General features: G+C 32.0%; 1 protein-coding gene across 2 annotated transcripts; it reads left to right on the top strand.

The window, feature by feature from the left end:
* The first annotated feature begins 1,109 nt into the window (after positions 1–1,109).
* On the top strand, positions 1,110–22,773 carry LOC119605370 (chitin synthase chs-2). 2 transcript variants are annotated; one of them, XM_037958428.1, is made up of 11 exons: positions 1,110–1,401; positions 7,406–7,649; positions 7,723–8,952; positions 9,016–9,286; positions 9,347–11,277; positions 12,681–12,857; positions 17,211–17,411; positions 17,487–17,700; positions 17,768–17,919; positions 17,987–18,088; positions 22,104–22,773. In XM_037958428.1, exons 1-11 carry the CDS (start codon positions 1,292–1,294, stop codon positions 22,248–22,250), a joined length of 4,779 nt encoding a protein of 1,592 aa, XP_037814356.1. In that variant the 5' UTR covers positions 1,110–1,291; the 3' UTR covers positions 22,251–22,773. The 2 variants fall into 2 exon arrangements, with proteins under 2 accessions (XP_037814356.1, XP_037814355.1); XM_037958427.1 differs by lacking the exon at positions 12,681–12,857 and adding an exon at positions 12,113–12,289.
* The last annotated feature ends 1,326 nt before the right edge of the window (positions 22,774–24,099 follow it).

The raw sequence follows: 24,099 nt of genomic DNA, 5'->3' as shown, positions 1-24,099 counted from the left end.
CGATTATGTATTGTACATGAAAGTTGGAATGTCGCAAACAGCCGATATTATTAAGTTCAAAAAGTCAACAATTTCAAAATTTTAAATAGTCGAATAATGGACTTTTCATAAATTCAAATTTTCGACTTTTTGTTTCAACAATAAAATCCCAATATGCAACCTTTTAAACTACCAATCAATGTTGTGGTTAAGACAGTGAAACACTTATTGCAAATTCTTTAGCAATCGGCACCATAGTGTTCTGTTGCATGCACTCTATGTGTGAGTTCAACAGCAGCCAAAGGTTTAACCAGTCAGTCAGTTAGTTTACCCCATAGTGCTATCAACCTCTATAAATGAATGCATTAAGTGAACATGCTTTCGGTGCAATAATACTCAATCACTAGAACTATTAAGTCCTTGAATACAAAAAAAGGGAATGTATCGTGTTGCAAGGCACAACGGTAACAACAACTGCAAAACAAAAACAAAAGTTAAGCTTTAAAATAACACCCAGCCAGGCAGTCAGACATACAGACAGTCGGTTATTCAAACGTCTCCATGGCATGACATTACCAACTTTTTCACTTTAAGCCATATTACACAAAAGCTTAAAAAGATAAACTTTTCGAACAGACAAAACAGAAGAACACGAACTCTATTTTGAGTGGTTTTTAATCTAAAAGAACCTGAATTTGAACAAAGGTAACCAGCACCAGCAGCAACTAAAGCAATTGTATAATAAAAATATTCGTAATAATAAATTTAAAATCAGTTTATCAACAGCTTTAAGCAATTTTAATGCGTTGGTACGCGAACCAAAAGCCAAAAGTCGCAAAAAATCTGAAATAATAAAAAAACTAGACTTGCAACACTTAACTTGAGATATTATTTTTTCAATTATTTTCTGATTTTTTCTTAATGTTTATTTATTTACATATTCGATACCATAATTTTTATTTTAAACCTAATGTATTTTATATTAAGCTCCTCCTGCCCACCTCTCAATCCCACAAACTGTTGATAACTCTTTTTCTCTCACTGTGTTGATCACTCTCGTACATTTAAAAGCAGTTGTTTATGTTTTATTTTTTTTTCTTTCTTCTTCTTTTTATATCTTTGCAGAGCCAATAACTATTTTTTGTTTGGAATTTTTAATAATATTATTTTTCAACCATACCAACAACAGCAACAAAATTGGTAATTTTACGAATTCGCTTTTTTTTACCAGTTAAGCAGTAACTTGGCTGATTTGGCCGTTTGTTTGTGATCGTGTGTTGTGTTTGTGTGTAACCGTGGGATATAGAGAGAGATGTCTAACATAAGACATCGCCCTCTGGCCCCACCGGGTACGGGCGACAGTGATGACAACTTTACAGATGATGAGAGTACACCATTGACACAAGATATTTATGGCGGAAGGTGAGTAGAAGAAAAAAACAATAATATGATATGGCACACATATATGTGTGCATATGTATGTACATATGTATTTGTGTACAAAAATTTATTATTTAACCATTTAAGTAAGATTGGATTTTAAAGGAATTATTCATTTAATGTTAACATTTTTAAAGTCTCTACACGGTATCGTTGCCCTAAATTGACTGTATTCTAGAATATAACCTAGAATATTCCTAACTATAGATTGGACTATGGGCTACAGTATAGACTAGATTACAAACCAACTTTTAAAATATATTATAAACTACACTATGAACGAGACCATAGACTAGACTATAGACTAGACTATAGACTAGACTATAGACTAGACAATAGACTAGACTATAGACTAGACTATAGACTAGACTATAGACTAGACTATAGACTAGACTATAGACTAGACTATAGACTAGACTAGACTAGACTAGACTATAGACTAGACTATAGACTAGACTGTAGACTAGACTATAGACTAGACTATAGACTAGACTATAGACTAGACTATAGACTAGACTATAGACTAGACTATAGACTAGACTATAGACTAGACTCTAGACTAGACTATAGACTAGACTATAGACTAGACTAGACTAGACTATAGACTAGACTAGACTATAGACTAGACTATAGACTAGACTATAGACTAGACTATAGACTAGACTATAGACTAGACTATAGACTAGACTATAGACTAGACTATAGACTAGACTATAGACTAGACTATAGACTAGACTATAGACTAGACTATAGACTAGACTATAGACTAGACTATGGACTAGACTATAGACTAGACTATAGATTAGACTATAGACTAGACTATAGATTAGACTATAGATTAGACTATAGACTAGACTATAGACTAGACTATAGACTAGACTATAGACTAGACTATAGACTAGACTATAGACTAGACTATAGACTAGACTATAGACTAGACTATAGACTAGACTATAGACTAGACTATAGACTAGACTATAGACTAGACTATAGACTAGACTATAGACTAGACTATAGACTAGACTATAGACTAGACTATAGACTAGACTAGACTATAGACCTAGACTATAGACTAGACTATAGACTAGACTATAGACTAGACTATAGACTAGACTATAGACTAGACTATAGACTAGACTATAGACTAGACTATAGACTAGACTATAGACTAGACTATAGACTAGACTATAGACTAGACTATAGACTAGACTATAGACTAGACTATAGACTAGACTATAGACTAGACTATAGACTAGACTATAGACTAGACTATAGACTAGACTATAGACTAGACTATAGACTAGACTATAGACTAGACTATAGACTAGACTATAGACTAGACTATAGACTAGACTATAGACTAGACTATAGACTAGACTATAGACTAGACTATAGACTAACTATAGACTAGACTATAGACTAGACTATAGACTAGACTATAGACTAGACTAGACTAGACTATAGACTAGACTATAGACTAGACTATAGACTAGACTATAGACTAGACTATAGACGACTATAGACTAGACTATAGACTAGACTATAGACTAGACTATAGACTAGACTATAGACTAGACTATAGACTAGACTATAGACTAGACTATAGACTAGACTATAGACTAGACTATAGACTAGACTAGACTAGACTATAGACTAGACTAGACTATAGACTAGACTATAGACTAGACTATAGACTAGACTATAGACTAGACTATAGACTAGAATATAGACTAGACTATAGACTAGCCTATAGACTAGCCTATAGACTAGACTATAGACTAGACTATAGACTAGACTATAGACTAGACTATAGACTAGACTATAGACTAGACTATAGACAAGACTATAGACTAGACTATAGACTAGACTATAGACTAGACTATAGACTAGACTATAGACTAGACTATAGACTAGGCTATAGACTAGACTATAGACTAGACTATAGACTAGACTATAGACTAGACTATAGACTAGACTATAGACTAGACTATAGACTAGACTATAGACTAGACTATAGACTAGACTATAGACTAGACTATAGACTAGACTATAGACAAGACTATAAACTAGACTATAGACTGGACTATAGACTAGACTATAGACTAGACTATAGACTAGACTATAGACTCGACTATAGACTGGACTATAGACTAGACTATAGACTAGATTATAGACTAGACTGTAGACTGGACTTCAGATCAGACCTAGGCTAGAGTTTCCTAAGTATCATGAAGAATGTTTTCTAATAGTGTGATCAATAATACTAAGCACTTTCAAGAGTTAAAAATAGCAGTCACATAAAGAGTATGATAGCATTACTTTTCAGCTTAAAGACCCTTGCAATATATTAAAAAAGATGTTTCTATTTTCGTATAAGTAGTAGATATCCATAGTAATTTTATTAATTTTTCCAAGATATCTCTTGCAAATCTACAACATTTTCATACAATGTTGTCGTGTATTTTCTTTATACAATGAAAAAAAAAAAACTACGCAAAAATTATACTTTATGCGAAATTTCTTTCATGGCCTTAAGTAACCAAGTCAGGAACAATAAGTACTGTAGGAGGAAAAGAAACTATACTTTAGACATAGACTTTGTCTACACGTTTTATCAACCTCAAAACATCTTCTGTAAACATATAAATCAAACATTTTTAAAAACAAATCGTTAAAAATGTTTTTAATAAATGATTGTTGAAAGCGTCATTTGATACTACTAAAATTACAGCAGTAGCAGCAACAGGCAGCAGTTGTTGTTTAATTTCTTTCAATTTGATTGATGATTTAATAAAAAACCAAGCAATTTTATTGTTACATATGCATATTTTTATATACTGTTCCAAACTTTAAATAATTATTTATTCTTATGAAATTTTTATCTTTTTACATGATATTTTTTTAAACAAGCTGCGACGACCATCCCATGTTGGAGTTTATGATTATAAAATGAATATTTAAATTTAATTGCTTTTCTATCATGATTAAAAGTTAACCAAAGACCCCAAGAAATGGAAATAAATAGTTATGTATCTTTAGCTTTAATTTGAGGTTATGACATTTTGAGGTTATTTAGTTAAATATGGTTTATGGAAGGTGTTTGAACAGCTTCCAAATGTATAATTAATGTTTGGTAGCTTTGAAATTTAATGACTGAATGTCAAATGTTTAAAATAATTAAGAAATTTTTCTGATTTTTGTGGTCTGGCATGTTTTTTTCTCACGCTTTATTAGTTTCAACTTTACTTATTACAAATATTAGTTCAGGTTGATAAATTCTCGATTAAATAATGACCTATAACTATAAATTCATATAAAAATACAAATTTGTAGTCCGTTCTACTTTTACAAAACAGATTACATACCACTAAATCTGACATTCCGTTAAGATAATATTGGAAATGTTACCTATTATTTTCTCTTTAACAGATCTTAAACAGCACTATATAATCTGGGGTCATAGGTACTTTATATTTTCTAAAACTTATTAATATCATACGAGTACCTCTGAGAATCTGTTGAGATAATGTTGACATACTATCTCCAAATCGAATTCCGAGCCATATTTATATATTAGCCCAAACTTTATTATTCTGTATGTTACAAAATCCAGGTACAGCCAGTACATCCTAACTTTCATTAACTCGCAAAAAAAATATTTTATAATAATTATCCATTACTTTGCACTGTACTACTTGTCTGTTGATATATAGATACTATATATATTCCATATTTATCATGAAGTGTAAATACTACGCACTCTTCAAACAGTCTTTCGGATCGAAGATTTTCAACCCTATTGAGGAACTTAATTGCATATTGTTACATTATAATATATCGTTGCCGGAAAAGGGGTTATAACTATCATTGTCTTTAAGGAAATCAAGAATCGAGCCAACTTCGGAGATACTATTCTGAAGGGAATTTTATTTCAGCGAGAGCATTATTTATCGATCGAGTTAGTTAGTTAGTTAGTTAGTTAGTTAGTTAGTTAGTTAGTTTCGTTCGTTAGTTCGTTAGTTAGTTAGTTAGTTAGTTAGTTAGTTCGTTAGTTAGTTAGTTCGTTCGTTAGTTCGTTGTTCGTTCGTTGTTCGTTAGTTAGTTCGTTCGTTCGTTCGTTCGTTCGTTCGTTCGTTCGTTCTTCGTTCGTTCTTGTTAGTTCGTTCGTTTCGTTCGTTCGTTCGTTCGTTAGTTTCTTAGTTCGTTCGTTCGTTCGTTCGTTTCGTTCGTTCGTTCGTTCGTTCGTTCGTTCGTTCGTTCGTTCGTTCGTTCGTTCGTTCGTTCGTTCGTTTCGTTTCGTTCGTTCTCGTTCGTTCGTTCGTTCGTTCGTTCGTTCGTTCGTTCGTTCGTTCGTTCGTTTTCGTTCGTTCGTTCGTTCGTTCGTTCGTTCGTTCGTTCGTTCGTTGTTCGTTCGTTCGTTCGTTTCGTTCGTTCGTTCGTTCGTTCGTTCGTTCGTTGTTCGTTCGTTCGTTCGTTTCGTTCGTTCGTTCGTTCGTTCGTTCGTTCGTTCGTTGTTCGTTCGTTTTTCGTTCGTTCGTTTTCGTTTTCGTTCGTTCGTTTTTCGTTCGTTCGTTCGTTTTCGTTCGTTCGTTTTCGTTCGTTCTTCGTTCGTCGTTCGTTCGTTCGTTCGTTCGTTCGTTCGTTCGTTCGTTCGTTCGTTCGTTCGTTCGTTCGTTCGTTCGTTCGTTTCGTTCGTTCGTTCGTTCGTTCGTTCGTTCGTTCGTTCGTTCGTTCGTTCGTTCGTTCGTTCGTGTTCGTTCGTTCGTTCGTTCGTTCTTCGTTTCGTTCGTTCGTTCGTTCGTTCGTTCGTTCGTTCGTTCGTTCGTTCGTTCGTTCGTGTTCGTTCGTTCGTTCGTTTTCGTTGTTCGTTCGTTCGTTCGTTCGTTCGTTCGTCGTTCGTTCGTTCGTTCGTTCGTTCGTTCGTTCGTTTTCGTTCGTTCGTTCGTTCCTTTTGGGCCCCTTCTCGCTTGTTTGCAACCAGTTGTGTTCGGTTAAGTCGCTTGCGATCGTCTGGCTTGATTTAAGCAGATTTATAAATGGGATACATCTGGTCCCACGTACTTATTTGGATTGTTAACCATACTTCTTATAAGTTTTATTACTTTTCGACCTGTTCCAATAGCTGCTTTCCTCATCGACTGTAACAATTCAATATATTTCAATGTCATAGGAATAAAAACTAATCCGTACTCCAAACAAGTATGTTGTTAGCATATATTCGTAGCTTAAATTGAACCCGGATCTTACAAATTTAAACTTAAAAGTGTCGAATTAGTTTATATCCATACAATTAAACTACTTTTGAAATAGTTTATCCACATAGTCCTATTTACATATAAAAATTTGTATGATCATTATAAAAACTACGAACCATTTTCAACAACATTTCGACCAATATTTTACGAGTATTTTAATCTTTTTCTCTACAAATCAGTATTTTTGTTTGGCAAAACAAATTGCTTATACAATTACATCAACACAGATGTAGATTTTATTGTTTAAAGCTTCGAGATAATTAGGTGTGGCTTAATAATATTTTTTTTTTTTTAAATATATGTATAGATTTTTGTTCTGCTATTTTTAAAAACAAATTGTTTTTGTTGTATAATTATAACATACAAGAATGACGGAAGTAGTAGAAATTTTATTCTAGTTCTTATACTCGAATTGGCTTTGGAAGTAAAAATTTCATAATAATTTTTAGGAAGGTCGTAGGAAATATGTTATTTTCCAATTTTTAGAAAAATAGTTTATAATACTTTGAAATTCTAAAAATTCCTGTAAAAATTTTCTTGGTTCTATACATTTTTCCATTTGGACTGTGCGAAGATAAATCAGTTATTCATTACACTGTTAGAAGATATTCGTACATAATCAGATTGAATATTGATTATCTTGTTCATCTCATTACTTATCTACTTACAAACTGCTTATTTTTCCTGCTTGAAATATATTTCATAATAATTGTATGTTTTCTCTTTTGCAGCCAACGTACTATACAGGAAACAAAAGGCTGGGATGTATTCAGAGATCCACCCATTAAAATAGAAACGGGCTCAACGGCAAATCAAGAATGTCTAGAATTAACTGTAAAAATTTTAAAAATTTTCGCCTATATCTTTACGTTTATAATCGTATTGCTGGGCGGTGTGGTGGCAAAAGGCTGTGTATTATTTATGACATCACAAATCCGTAAAGATAAGAGAATAGAATACTGTAATAAAGATTTAGTAAGTACAAACCGATAAAGAAACTCTTTTTAGTAAAAAAATAACCGTTAACATTTCCCCTCTCTCCCTACAGGGTCGTGATAAAACTTTTGTGGTTAAATTACCCGAAGAAGAACGTATAGCCTGGATCTGGGCTTTAATTATAGCCTTCTCTATACCCGAATTGGGTTCTCTTATACGTTCGGCTCGTATTTGTTTTTTCAAAACTTTTAAAGTTCCCAAGACGGGTCATTTTCTATTCATGTTTATTATGGAATCTTTAAATACTTTCGGCACGGCTCTGCTAATGTTTGTTGTTTTGCCTCAATTGGATGCCATCCAGGGAGCCATGTTAACGAATTGTTTATGTGTTATTCCCGGTATTTTGGGCTTGATGTCGCGCACCAGTAAAGAGGGCAAACGTTTTGCCAAAATGTTAATTGATTTAGTGGCAGTAGCTGCCCAGGTGACTGGTTTTGTTATATGGCCTCTATTGGAGAATCGTAAAGAATTATGGGTCATACCAGTGGCTTGTCTAATGGTCTCGTGTGGCTGGTGGGAAAATTATGTTACTTCACAATCTTCCTTTGCCTTAATCAGATCTATGGGTAGAGTTAAGGATGATTTAAAATATACCCGATATTTCAGTCATATGTTTTTGTCTATATGGAAAATTTCCTTGTTCCTGTGTTCTGTGTTGTTAATCTATTGGATTCAGGGTGAGGAACCAGGCAATATTTTCGGTTTATTCAGTGATGCCTTTGGACCTCATAAGATTTCTGTAGATGAATTGGCTACCGCTTTGACCAACAGTTTACCCGATACCCTAGATGCCGCCAATATAGATAGTATTGATATCGAGGCTTCCTATAATACAGTGATCTATGTTTTACTGATCCAAATATTCGGCGCTTATCTTTGTTATATTTTCGGCAAATTCGCTTGTAAGATTTTAATTCAAGGTTTCAGTTATGCCTTCCCGGTCAGTTTGACCGTGCCCGTTGCTGTGTCTTTGTTGATAGCGGCTTGCGGTATTAGGATCGATGATCCCTGCTTCTTCCACGATACCATACCAGATTACTTGTTCTTTACAAGTCCCTCGAACTTTAGATTTAATGATTTTGTTACTAATCAAATGGCTTGGGCTTGGATCTTATGGTTATTGTCACAGACCTGGATTGGCTTACATATATGGACACCCAAATGTGAACGTTTAGCCACCACAGAGAAATTATTTGTAAAACCCATGTATTGCTCTCTGCTGATCGATCAATCTATGGCCATGAATAGAAGAAGAGATGATCAGGCGGATGTTAAAACTGAGGTAACTAAGGAATTGTCCTTATTAATTAATAACTTAATTAAACAAAGTTTAAACTATTTATAGGATCTCTCGGAAATTGAAAAGGAAAAGGGTGATGAATACTATGAAACCATTTCCGTACACACCGATGGCTCGGCTATACAAAGTAAACCCACCATTAAGTCTTCCGATCATATAACCAGAATCTATTCCTGCGCTACTATGTGGCATGAAACAAAAGATGAGATGATAGAGTTTTTAAAGAGTATCATGCGTATGGATGAAGATCAGTGTGCTCGTAGAGTGGCTCAGAAATATCTGAGAATTGTTGATCCCGATTATTATGAATTTGAGAGTAAGTAGTGTTTTATTGAACCCCTAGGAAATAACATTAATTTCCCATTTCCCTCAACAGCTCACACTTTCTTCGATGATGCTTTTGAAATTTCCGATCACAGTGATGACGATATCCAAGTAAATCGTTTCGTCAAACTTTTGGTAGCTACTATGGATGATGCCGCCTCGGAAATCCATCAGACCAGAATACGTTTACGTCCGCCTAAGAAATATCCCACACCCTATGGTGGTCGTTTGGTTTGGACTCTGCCCGGTAAAACGAAATTTATTGCTCACTTAAAAGACAAAGATCGTATTCGTCATCGTAAACGTTGGTCTCAAGTCATGTACATGTACTATCTGTTGGGTCATCGTCTCATGGAACTGCCTATACCCGTGGATCGTAAAGATACCATAGCCGAAAATACTTATCTCTTGACTTTGGATGGTGATATTGATTTTAAACCAAATGCTGTCACTTTACTGGTGGATTTGATGAAGAAAAACAAGAATTTAGGTGCTGCCTGTGGTCGCATTCATCCTGTGGGCTCTGGTCCCATGGTGTGGTATCAGCTGTTCGAATATGCTATAGGTCATTGGCTGCAAAAGGCCACCGAACATATGATTGGTTGTGTACTTTGTAGTCCCGGTTGTTTCTCACTTTTCCGTGGCAAAGCCTTGATGGACGATAATGTTATGAAGAAATATACCACGCAATCCGATGAAGCTCGTCATTATGTACAATACGATCAGGGAGAAGATCGTTGGTTGTGTACTTTGCTTTTGCAGCGTGGTTATCGTGTCGAATATTCAGCTGCCTCCGATGCCTACACTCACTGTCCCGAAGGTTTCAATGAATTCTACAATCAACGTCGTCGCTGGGTACCCTCCACCATTGCCAATATTATGGATTTGCTAGGCGATGCCAAACGTACGATTAAGATTAATGACAACATTTCACTGCTCTATATCTTCTATCAAATGATGTTAATGGGTGGTACTATTCTTGGACCTGGTACGATTTTCCTTATGTTGGTGGGTGCTTTTGTGGCTGCCTTCCGTATCGACAATTGGACTTCTTTCCATTATAATATCATTCCGATTTTGGGCTTTATGTTTATCTGTTTCACCTGTAAGGCCAATATACAACTGTTTGTGGCTCAAGTTCTGTCAACGGCATATGCTCTCATTATGATGGCTGTCATTGTGGGTACAGCTTTGCAGTTAGGCGAGGATGGTATAGGTTCTCCGTCGGCCATTTTCTTGATATCCATGGTGGGGTCGTTCTTTATAGCGGCGTGTCTTCATCCGCAGGAGTTTTGGTGTATATCGGCGGGTCTCATTTATTTACTGTCCATACCTTCTATGTACTTGTTGTTGATTTTGTATTCCATCATTAACTTGAATGTCGTATCCTGGGGTACTCGAGAGGTAGTGGCTAAGAAAACTAAGAAAGAAATGGAGGCAGAAAAGAAGGCTGCCGAAGAAGCTGCCAAGAAAGCTAAACAAAAGAGTATGCTGGGCTTCTTACAAGGTGGTGTGGGCAACAATGGCGATGAGGAAGGTTCTGTGGAATTCTCTTTAGCGGGTCTATTCCGTTGTATCTTCTGTACGCATGGCAAAACTTCCGATGAAAAACAACAGCTCACCACTATAGCCGAATCTTTGGATACTATCAAAAATCGCATTGACAGCATAGAACAGACCATTAATCCCCACGATCAACATTCACATCGTCATGGACGCAGACGTACTACTTCTAGTGGTTCAAAAGATCATCATTTACTCTCCTCGGTGGCTGAGAAGTCTGGGGATGAATCTGAAGAATCTGATACTGACACTTCTGTCGAGCCAAAACAAGAAAGAGATTTCCTTACCAATCCCTATTGGATTGAAGATCCCGATTTACGTAAGGGTGAGGTAGACTTTTTGTCTAGTGCAGAGTTGCAATTCTGGAAAGATTTAATTGACAAATATCTCTTCCCCATCGATAATGATCCTGTGGAACAGGTAAGATTGTTTGTTATGGTTTAGAAAGGAAATTCTAAAATTTTTGTAGGAATTTCCGAGAATTTTGACATAAAATGTGGATTTATACATCGTACTTTTGTCAATTTTATTAATATTTTACATATTCTTTTACAGCTGGAATAAGATTAGAGAATGAAATTGGGAATTTTCAAATCCCCACTTTAAATAGTTCCAAGTGTTTGTTTAATATCCGATATAAATAGGATAGTATTTTGGAATGGACTGCAAGGTCCAATGTTTGGAATCAGGCGATTTCTTGGTCCAAAACTATGTATAAGGGTTTAAAAATTTAAAATAACTTTAGAAGAGTTAAAAAACTTGGGCATGAGTAGAATTATGTTTCAAAATTAGCTTATAATTACAAAACTTTCTAATACTAGAATATTATTTATCTCCAACCGGTTCAAAATTTCCTTTAATGAGTTTAACTTACTCAAGAGCAGGGACGTCTTTGAAAACAGCAGTCAAGTTGTTGTTATTTGTAAAATCTTGGAGAACAGGGAGTAAATAGGGGGATAAATTTAAGAAGGAGCAGGGAGTGTTAAATATAAATACGAAATTTGTACTTTTAATATTCAGAAGGCGTAAACTTTCCAGAATTTTTAGAAATCAGACTAATCGTTAACAGATTTTATATATATATTTACATTCAGATACATTTTAAGGAAAAGGTCTCATGAAAAATAAATCATCTGTAGTTTGGAAACTAGAAATATAAACTACCACTCCCGGTCTGGAATGGCTACACTAGGCTTAATCATATCTCTTAAACACTTACACCACTAACCTTTCTATAAATTCTACACTTTTTTAGGCGAGAATTGCTAAAGATCTTAAAGAATTGCGTGACTCATCGGTATTTTTCTTCTTTATGGTAAATGCTCTATTCGTATTAATTGTATTCTTATTGCAATTGAACAAGGATAATATACACGTTAAATGGCCCTTTGGTGTACGCACAAATATAACGTACGATGAATCCACACAAGAGGTAAATTTTTACAAGGGATTTCAACGAGCTAAACGTCTAAATTTTTTAAGGTCTCAACACACACATACATAAAGTAATAGATCTAGCGTGATAGGTATAAAAGACGTTTACTGGGCGAAATCCCTTTTGAACAAAACATACTAACCTATTATTTTTTTCTCTTTTTTCTTTTTTTTCTGGTATAAAAATTTGCCAAAAAAACCAAAAATTATCAAAATTTCATCTTGAATTTAAAAAAATCGTTAAAAATGTTATATGCTTTATGCCTTGATGTGCTGCTGACTGTGAAATTCGTTAAAAACTGATAAACGTACTCATTATTGTAACATATTTAAAAAAAAAAAAAAAATAAAAAATCATTTCTACATTTTGCTTACAAATGTTAAATCAGGCTCGTATTGCCGCCGATCTAATAGAATTGAGGAACAAGTCGGTCTTCGCCTTTTTCATGGCCAATGCCTTGTTTGTCTTGATTGTATTTCTACTGCAATTGAACAAGGATAAATTACATATTGTTTGGCCACTGGGTGTCAAAACCAATATAACCTACATTGAAGAAACTTCCGAGGTTTTTATACAAAATTTATTTACCAAAAAATATATATTGTTTTTTTTCATGTGTTTTGTTGTGTTAAATAAACCTGTGTTCTTCCTATTTTAATCTTCCTCCCACACACACAAAAAAAATAAATATAAAATATCCTTGCTCGCCTTACTACTTAATTAATTAATTTACTATTCTTCTACTCACAATTTAATTGTTTAACTGTGTATTTTAACTATCAACAAAATTATTTAATTAATTTATTACCCTCCCCTTCTTAAAACATACAAATCTAAATCAGTGGTCGGCTCAAAAGGGAACAAGCCGTTAACACTAAAACATAAAATGGTTCACCACACAGCTTTATGGAAAGCTAACAAGCTAGAGTTGCTACTATTTGCTGAGCCTTTGCTTGTTTTGTGTACATGTGTATGTATGTATATGTAAATAATCGTAAATCTCGGCCTCTGGTGTCTATGGTGGCCGACTACTGATTTTAACACATTATATACTGGGTAACTTTTGTATTAAAAAAAACCTTAAAAAACACATTTTATACAGTTTTTAATAATTTCATATTAAAAATTCTGTTCATATAATTTTGACACACACTGTTTTGCATCATTTCCTCCTTTTAAATATCCCTCCAATCAATACTGTCAATTCAATATTCGTTGTGTTTCGTTTTGGGTGTTTTTATTGTTATTATTACAAAACTAACACTGTTATTGTGTTCTTGTATTTCTTTAATTTATTTGTTTATTTATACATTTGTTTTATCTGTGTACATTTGTTAATAAATAATGTTTGAATGTTTTATTGTTAAATAATTAATACTTATTGTTTAAAAATACTTTTAACATAATACTTATTTATAATAATGGACTATATATAGACTGGAAACAGGGTTGCATTTGCCGGGAAATAATGTAAATATACTTTTAACAATACTAGAGTTCGCCCAGCGGTCGAAATTCGACCAGAACCTATGCTGGAAAAAACGCATAAATATGCTAAAATAAAACCCTATTTTTTGTAGTTAAAATCTGCTGTAAAAAATTAACTTTATTGATATTATCAAAGTGTATAATTTGCTTCGACTAATGTTTTATTTTAGAAAATGTGATGGGTTTTTGGTAAAAGTACCATCAGAAGTTTAAAACCACAATTGTCAAAATTAGTTATAAAACTTGTTTACAAAAGTATTTCAACTATTTAAAAAATAATAAATAACGAACATTTCTTCTATCGACTTTTTATCCCCTACATATTTACGCTACGTTCACAATGCTGGAGTACTCTATTGTACGCACCATTAAAGATATGTTAGCTGTTCAAAATACAGAGTGGAAATGTTCTAAATAATTTGTCAAGACAATAAAAATATTTAAAATAAATAATGTATTATCTAATTATAAATAAATTTTATTTGGATGTCATTAGTAGTCCTTCCATCAAGTATATGCTGTATAAATTCTCCCTTATAACACTCGACAAAGACTTCAGCAGACCTACATTTATTAAATAAACGATAAATTGCTAAGTACGGTGAAACACTCTTCATCCCAAAAGACATGATTTATATATAGCAGTTTTATCTATTTGTATATAGCATATAACCATCACCTATTCAACTTACAGTTTTCACTTTACACTACTATTTCCTAATTGGTTAGAATAACCCAAAAAAGAAGAATATCATCAAATCCTCGCTGTGCTAAACCTGCATATAAGCGATATACCTATCCATTTATTGCGGTGTATCATGTACCGGCATGACGAACTAAACTTTCTTACATATATTTTATACAGGCTTTTTTATTACTTACTGACACTGAATCAATTCGTTAATCCATCATTTAAATCTTATAGTTTTCCGATCTTTGTTTTTAAAATATTCTACGGTCGTTAAAAAGTTAGGGAATTGAAAATTCGTTAATGTAACCGATATTTGTCATTACTTTACGATATCAATACTTAAAATTAAAACAATTACTGAATTCCGGTACTGATGTCCTACCAATATTTTTCCAGGTCAAACATCAATATCAGTACATTTTTTGGCATATCTTGAGGTGTCCCCAAGCATTATTTACACATGTTTTTATATTCGCAGTTCGTTGTTTCCTCAGGAAAGTCCTTCAATTTAATTATTTTGAAAAGTTTAAATAACGAAAAACCTTCAATCGAAAACTCTAAATATAAAACTGAAGTCCTACTTCTTATAAAAATATTCGATTTGGTAACAATCGTAACGATGTTATAACAAAATAGATCATTATCTCATTCACAATTTAGCACTTTACACAAAAATATAAAACAATAAAATTATATTTTCGCATTGCCTGAGCCTGTTTACATACTTATTTGTTTACAAAAATCTTATTAAAAACAACAAAAACAAATATCATGCAAAATACAAAAAGAAAACAGCAACAGAGAGTTAAACGTTTCTGCACTCTCCTCTCTCTTTTCAAAAAGCCGTGTTGTTTACTTTTTTGTTTTGTTTCTTGCTTTGTTTGTTTGTTTTTAATTTCAAGAATACGTACGTGTGACTATTGTTTCTATGTATTAGTAACAACTTTAAACGCTTATAGCTCCTAAAATTCTGAACCGATCTCATTAATATATATATTGTGCACATCTGTGAACAGATACCTTTAAAATGATATATTTTTTGCCAAGATCAGATGTATACGGTAAGAGTAAAAGGGGTCACAAAAAATCGTCTTGCCTATTAATTATATAGATATTAAAATGCAACTGTGTATTGTAAATTGACATTTTAATGACATACATATGTGTGTTTATAAACACAAATAACAGGCATGGAAAATTTAAGTTTTAAAATTGTACTAACTAATAGAAAAAGAACACTTTTTATGTTTTAAAGAATTAAAGACTAGACTATAGACTAGGTTATTTACTAGACTACCGACTAGAATCAAGACTATATTCTAGACTATAGACTAGACTATAGACTAGACAATAGACTAGACTATAGACTAGACTATAGACTAGACTATAGACTAGACTATAGACTAGACTATAGACTAGACTATAGACTAGACTATAGACTAGACTATAGACTAGAGACTAGACTATAGGCTAGACTATAGACTAGACTATAGACTAGACTATAGACTAGACTATAGACTAGACTATAGACTAGACTATAGACTAGAATATAGACTAAACTATAGACTAGACTATAGACTAGACTATAGGCTAGACTATAGGCTAGACTATAGACTACACTATAGGCTAGACTATAGACAAGACTATAGACTAGACTATAGACCAGACTATAGACTAGACTATAGACTAGACTATAGGCTAGACTGTAGACTAGACTATAGACTAGACTATAGGCTAGACTATAGACTAGACTATAGGCTAGACTATAGACTAGACTATAGACTAGACAATAGACTAGACTATAGACTAGACTATAGACTAGACTATAGACCAGACTATAGACCAGACTATAGACTAGACTATAGACTAGACTATAGACTAGACTATAGGCTAGACTATAGGCTAGACTATAGACTAGACTATAGGCTAGACTATAGACTAGACTATAGGCTAGACTATAGGCTAGACTATAGGCTAGACTATAGGCTAGACTATAGGCTAGACAGATGGACAGAATGGACCTAAAAGTGGCAAGTTTTACGAGTACAAATTGCAACATTGCTTCAAGTCTATTTATAGTCCACAAATTAAAATTAAATAGACTTATATTTTTGAAATTTCTTTATAATCCGAATTTTTAATCAACTGACTTTATATAAAATTCAGTTACAAAGCATGCTAATAATAAAATTATTTAATGCTTACTTCCAATTTTAAACTCTGACTTCCAAAAACATATATTTAATGCAAAAAACATTCATCATTTTTTATACAGAAAACAACAACATCAGATCTATCATATTCATCTATTATATTATTAAAAACATAAAAAAACAAAATAAACATTTTCTTGGAGCTTAACACGCTCTACATATCCCAAACTCCTCTCTCATATAAGAAATCTATTCTCGATCATTTTACATTACAAAACTACTCTAAGTTGTGGTTTCTACAGAACTCATACAACATTTATCTGGGAAACTGGGAGAGTGTTACAAGAAATAATATAAAAAGAAATCTGTCAGCACCCTTCAGTAAATTCAATCAGAAAACAAGCATTAAATATCACCTACACATGGCACATAAAAATGTTCAAATTTTAAACTTTCATGGTCTCATGTGAAACATATTTGTACTATTAAAACTTTTGTAACTAACTTCTCTTGTCTTTAACATTAACAATTTTCCAAAAATATTAACTTAAATTTGTTATTTCTTTAATTATTCTAACAAAAATAGGTTCATATATCGAAAGAATATCTACAATTGGAACCGATTGGTTTGGTGTTTGTGTTCTTCTTTGCCTTGATTTTGGTCATACAATTTACGGCCATGTTGTTCCATCGTTTCGGTACTTTGTCCCACATTTTGGCTTCGACCGAATTGAATTTCTTTAAAAAGAAATCGGAAGATCTTTCGCAAGATGCACTGATAGATAAGGTATGTATTCCTAGATGGAACTACATATATTTTTGGAAATTACTTTGACAAATAAAATTCAATTCCAATTTTTAGCATGCCGTCGAAATAGTTAAAAATCTACAACGACTGCAGGGCATAGATGGAGATTATGACAATGATTCGGGTAGTGGTCCCGATCGTATTGCTAGACGTAAGACTATACAAAATCTGGAGAAAGCAAGGCAACCTCGTCGTCAAATTGGTACTTTGGATGTGGCCTTTAAGAAACGTTTTATGAAATTGACCGCTGAAGCTGAAAATAATCCTTGTATGTTTAAGACTCTTGTTCAAATCGTAATTTATGGAATTTAATTTTCGAAAATTTTGTTTTATAGCTACACCCATTTTAACACGACGCTTGACCATGCGTGCCGAAACTATAAGAGCTTTGGAGGTTCGCAAAAACTCCGTTATGGCTGAGAGAAGAAAATCGGCCATGCAGACTTTGGGAGCCAAAAATGAATATGGCATAGCAGCTGTATCAACTGTAGGTTTCTATTGTGGTATTTAAAGGGGAAATTTTTATGTTAATAACTTTTTCTTGATAATTTCAGTTGAATAATAATGGTGGTATTCCCAATGTCCGTAGCGGTCGTGTCTCCAATGCTGGCATTAATATTAAAGATGTTTTCAATGTAAATGGTGGTCCTTCCGAGGTAAGTTGTATGAAGCAGGTCATATTTGTGTAGTTTTGATGACAAACAATTCATTAAAACATTTTAAAGACAATTTTAATTGATCGCTTATTTAAAAAAATTTTAAAAGTTGTACAATATCTATCACGCACGATGCTTTATCTGCATATACATATACCGAACCCAAAAAGTATAATTAATCATGAAACTTTTAGTTGCTTTTCAAAAACTTGGTTGTAATGAATATTCAGAATATACTACATATTCTCTGATCCATACCCAAAGACTCAATTAATGAGATGGAAAGTTATTCCAAACTTGTCGGTCATACATTAATACTACTAATACTCAGTTCCTGGGAGGTCCACAAAGAATCAATGCACCAAAGGCAGTAGTTAGTTAGTTAGTTAGGTAGTTAGTTAGTTAGTTAGTTAGTTAGTTAGTTAGTTAGTTAGTTAGTAGTTAGTTAGTTAGTTAGTTAGTTAGTTTAGTTAGTTAGTTTAGTTAGTTAGTTAGTTAGTTAGTTAGTTAGTTAGTTAGTTAGTTAGTTAGTTAGTTAGTTAGTTAGTTAGTTAGTTAGTTAGTTAGTTAGTAGTAGTTAGTAGTTAGTTAGTTAGTTAGTTAGTTAGTTAGTTAGTTAGTTAGTTAGTTAGTTAGTTAGTTAGTTAGTAGTTAGTTAGTTAGTTAGTAGTTAGTTAGTTAGTTAGTTAGTTAGTTAGTTAGTTAGTTAGTTAGTTAGTTAGTTAGTTAGTTAGTAGTTAGTTAGTTAGTTAGTTTAGTTAGTTAGTTTAGTTAGTTAGTTAGTAGTTAGTTAGTTAGTTAGTTAGTTAGTTAGTTAGTTAGTTAGTTAGTAGTTAGTTAGTTAGTTAGTTAGTTAGTTAGTTAGTTAGTTAGTTAGTTAGTTAGTTAGTTAGTTAGTTAGTTAGTAGTTAGTAGTTAGTTAGTTAGTTAGTTAGTTAGTTAGTTAGTTAGTTAGTTAGTTAGTTAGTTAGTTAGTTAGTTAGTTAGTTAGTTAGTTAGTTAGTTAGTTAGTTAGTTAGTTAGTTAGTTAGTAGTTAGTTAGTTAGTTAGTTAGTTAGTTAGTTAGTTAGTTAGTTAGTTAGTTAGTTAGTTAGTTAGTTAGTTAGTTAGTTAGTTAGTTAGTTAGTTAGTTAGTTAGTTAGTTAGTTAGTTAGTAGTTAGTTAGTTAGTTAGTTAGTAGTTAGTTAGTTATTAGTTAGTTAGTTAGTTAGTTAGTTAGTAGTTAGTTAGTTAGTAGTTAGTTAGTTAGTTAGTTAGTTAGTTAGTTAGTTAGTAGTTAGTTAGTAGTTAGTTAGTTAGTTAGTTAGTTAGTTAGTTAGTTAGTTAGTTAGTTAGTTAGTGTTAGTTAGTTAGTTAGTTAGTTAGTTAGTTAGTTAGTTAGTTAGTTAGTTAGTTAGTTAGTTAGTTAGTTAGTTAGTTAGTTAGTTAGTTAGTTAGTTAGTTAGTTAGTTAGTTAGTTAGTTAGTTAGTTAGTAGTTAGTTAGTTAGTTAGTTAGTTAGTTAGTTAGTTAGTTAGTTAGTTAGTTAGTTAGTTAGTTAGTTAGTTAGTTAGTTAGTTAGTTAGTTAGTTAGTTAGTTAGTTAGTTAGTTAGTAGTTAGTTAGTTAGTTAGTTAGTTAGTTAGTTAGTTAGTTAGTTAGTTAGTTAGTAGTTAGTTAGTTAGTTAGTTAGTTAGTTAGTTAGTTAGTTAGTTAGTTAGTTAGTTAGTTAGTTAGTTAGTTAGTTAGTTAGTTAGTTAGTTAGTTAGTTAGTTAGTTAGTTAGTTAGTTAGTTAGTTAGTTAGTTAGTTAGTTAGTTAGTTAGTTAGTTAGTTAGTTAGTTAGTTAGTTAGTTAGTTAGTTAGTTAGTTAGTTAGTTAGTTAGTTAGTTAGTTAGTTAGTTAGTTAGTTAGTTAGTTAGTTAGTTAGTTAGTTAGTTAGTTAGTTAGTTAGTTAGTTAGTTAGTTAGTTAGTTAGTTAGTTAGTTAGTTAGTTAGTTAGTTAGTTAGTAGTTAGTTAGTTAGTTAGTTAGTTAGTTAGTTAGTTAGTTAGTTAGTTAGTTAGTAGTTAGTTAGTTAGTTAGTTAGTTAGTTAGTTAGTTAGTTAGTTAGTTAGTTAGTTAGTTAGTTAGTTAGTTAGTAGTTAGTTAGTTAGTTAGTAGTTAGTTAGTTAGTTAGTTAGTTAGTTAGTTAGTTAGTTAGTTAGTTAGTTAGTTAGTTAGTTAGTTAGTTAGTTAGTTAGTTAGTTAGTTAGTTAGTTAGTTAGTTAGTTAGTTAGTTAGTTAGTTAGTTAGTTAGTAGTTAGTTAGTTAGTTAGTTAGTTAGTTAGTTAGTTAGTTAGTATAGTAGTTAGTTAGTTAGTTAGTTAGTTAGTTAGTTAGTTAGTTAGTAGTTAGTTAGTTAGTTAGTTAGTTAGTTAGTTAGTTAGTAGTAGTTAGTTAGTTAGTTAGTTAGTTAGTTAGTTAGTAGTTAGTTAGTTAGTTAGTTAGTTAGTAGTTAGTTAGTTAGTTAGTTAGTTAGTTAGTTAGTTAGTTAGTTAGTTAGTTAGTTAGTTAGTTAGTTAGTTAGTTAGTTAGTTAGTTAGTTAGTTAGTTAGTTAGTTAGTTAGTTAGTTAGTTAGTTAGTTAGTAGTTAGTTAGTTAGTTAGTTAGTTAGTTAGTTAGTTAGTAGTTAGTTAGTTAGTTAGTAGTTAGTTAGTTAGTTAGTTAGTAGTTAGTTAGTTAGTTAGTTAGTTAGTAGTTAGTTAGTTAGTTAGTAGTTAGTTAGTTAGTTAGTTAGTTAGTTAGTTAGTTAGTTAGTTAGTTAGTTAGTTAGTTAGTTAGTTAGTTAGTTAGTTAGTTAGTTAGTTAGTTAGTTAGTTAGTTAGTAGTTAGTTAGTTAGTTAGTTAGTTAGTTAGTTAGTTAGTTAGTAGTTAGTTAGTTAGTTAGTTAGTTAGTTAGTTAGTTAGTTAGTTAGTTAGTTAGTTAGTAGTTAGTTAGTTAGTTAGTTAGTTAGTAGTTAGTTAGTTAGTAGTTAGTTAGTAGTTAGTTAGTTAGTAGTTAGTTAGTTAGTTAGTTAGTTAGTTAGTTAGTTAGTTAGTTAGTTAGTTAGTTAGTTAGTTAGTTAGTAGTTAGTTAGTTAGTCAGGCAGTTAATTAGTAAGGTAGATTGTATACCCTGACATACTTTTCCCGTTTCTCAAATTTTTCGATTTCCTTTAGTTGCAAATTCCCTATACATTCATTTACGTTTTTCTCTTTGTTGTGACAGTCACAGTGACACCCCGGATATAGTATATACTCTTAGGTCGCTTTATATGAAAATTTTGGTGGAAAACCCATATATAGGTATCTATGTAAGAAATTATCGTCCAAAGTCTAGAAACTCAGTTTGCTGCAAGTAGTTAGAATTTTCCAATAAGTGTTCCTGAGGAAAAAAATAGCTGGTATAACATCGCTCCTAAGATATTTCAATCAATTTGGACGGTTGCCTTTCAATTCAGAGAAAGTCTTAAAGCATTTCGCGATCCTTTCCGCGTTCTTCTGAATCTGTTCGCTCAATTTTATATAGTTTATCATTATTTTACTTGTAACCTCTGATTTATTTTTTTTTGAGGAGATTTCTCGTCCTTCTTTCATTATGGTCAGCCCCTAAGATTTTTGTAGTCCTACCCATCGTTCCACTATTCCAAGTGGTCGTATGAGATTCTTTAGTTTATGTTGTTAATCAGCTCGATTTTGTTTTCTTCAGGTTGACAATGGCTCTTTCGTAGCCAATTATCCCTGATTGGCCTGGTACCCACGATGCACTTCTTATTACTGAAAAGGTATACGGTTATGGCTCTCTTACAGTCCAATGCGCGCTTAGATTTAACCTAATCAACTGATATCGCCTTCACTTAAAAATTTACTTGAAAATTGAACAAAATCATTATATTTTCCAGATCTTATATATATAAATCCAGGTATCGAAGCCGGAATCATCACACTGATAGACTATAGTTATTTATCTGTCATTGACCATTACGTTTTGAAAAATATATTTTTATTTCACTTTTCAGCAAATATATGGTTCAAATAATGGCGCCGTTAACCAGGGTTATGAACATGTTAATGAAGATGACGATGGCAATTCTCTCAGATTGACCACTAGAAATCCACCACAAGTTACCTGGGGTACTAATAGCAGCAATACAGGACGCATGTAAACGACAGACAAACGATTCTGTAAAGGACAAAACAAAACACAGTGAAAACAAAAACTATTTTAATTTATGAATAAATTAAGTTTTATTAGAAAGAAAAACATTTTTACTATTATTAAATAATTGATAAGTTCGTTTATAGTTGTCACAACTTTAAAGTCTTCCAATTTCTATATTTTGCAAACTGTTTTTGCTTTTTAAATATTTTCAAACACCCTACTGCCTTCAAAAAATAACTTGACAATAAATTTTAGTATATAAATAATATTTTTTTAATAATAAAATTGTAAATAGTTTTTAAAGTTTTATTTTTTTTAATTTAATCTAAAATCACACAACGAAATATATTTTTGTTTTTTTATAATTATATAAAATATGAATTTGTACTCAAAATATAATTAAGCTAATCACACTGCCGTTAAAATATTATTTCCCTGGAAAAGATTAGCCAAATCTGATTCGTTGCTGAGGGGAAATAGTTTTTTTTTAATAATTTATAAATAAATCAATTTATTAATTAATGTAACTGCAGTTTGTTTTTATATTTGTAATAATATTTTTCTTTTTTATTTTTATAATTGATAAGGCAGTTGCAAATATTTTATTTTGATTTTTTGTTTAACTGTAATTAAAATTTTTAGTAGACATTTTTTGTTTAATAAATGAAAAAATTGTTGCTGTAAAGTTGCCAACAATACCAGTGTAATGATCCTTAAATAAAATACTCATTAGAATGTCAAATTGTATGCAAGGAAAAACAAAACAATTATTAAATTATTTAGTTAAATAAATTGTAATTATTTGTAATTTAAATAAAAATATTAAAATGTATGAATGAATTTTTTATGTTTAGAATATTTAATAAATTTTTTTTTTTAAATTTACTAAAAATTTTTGGTTTCTTTTACAATATTTTTTCAAGATTTAACTAAAAACAGTAAAAAACAATTTGCTATATTCGGCTGTACCGAATCTCATACACCCTTCACCATAGTGTATTAAAAAAATATGTCTGTAGTTTATTACTTTATTAGACTACACTATAGTGTAGCCTATAGTGTCTAGACTATAGTCTAGTCTATAGTCAAGTATGTAGTCTAATCTATAGTCTAGTCTACAGCCTAGTCTATAGTCTAGTCTGCAAGCCTAGTATATAGTCTAGTCTACAGTGTATTCTATAGTGTCTAGACTATACTCTAGTCTATAGTCTAGTCTATAGTCTAGTCTATAGTCTAGTCTATAGTCTAGTCTATAGTCTAGTCTATAGTCTAGTCTATAGTCTAGTCTATAGTCTAGTCTATAGTCTAGTCTATAGTCTAGTCTATAGTCTAGTCTATAGTCTAGTCTATAGTCTAGTCTATAGTCTAGTCTATAGTCTAGTCTATAGTCTAGTCTATAGTCTAGTCTATAGTCTAGTCTATAGTCTAGTCTATAGTCTAGTCTATAGTCTAGTCTATAGTCTAGTCTATAGTCTAGTCTATAGTCTAGTCTATAGTCTAGTCTATAGTCTAGTCTATAGTCTAGTCTATAGTCTAGTCTATAGTCTAGTCTATAGTCTAGTCTATAGTCTAGTCTAGTCTAGTCTATAGTCTAGTCTATAGTCTAGTCTATAGTCTAGTCTATAGTCTAGTCTATAGTCTAGTCTATAGTCTAGTCTATAGTCTAGTCTATAGTCTAGTCTATAGTCTAGTCTATAGTCTAGTCTATAGTCTAGTCTATAGTCTAGTCTATAGTCTAGTCTATAGTCTAGTCTATAGTCTAGTCTATAGTCTAGTCTATAGTCTAGTCTATAGTCTAGTCTATAGTCTAGTCTATAGTCTAGTCTATAGTCTAGTCTATAGTCTAGTCTATA

Source organism: Lucilia sericata, unplaced genomic scaffold, assembly GCF_015586225.1.
Source record: "Lucilia sericata isolate MDLA Ls3-8-SP2 unplaced genomic scaffold, ASM1558622v1 Contig000479F_arrow, whole genome shotgun sequence".
In the NCBI taxonomy this organism is placed as follows: Eukaryota; Metazoa; Arthropoda; class Insecta; order Diptera; family Calliphoridae; genus Lucilia; species Lucilia sericata.
This window is presented reverse-complemented; position numbering and strand designations above follow the sequence as displayed.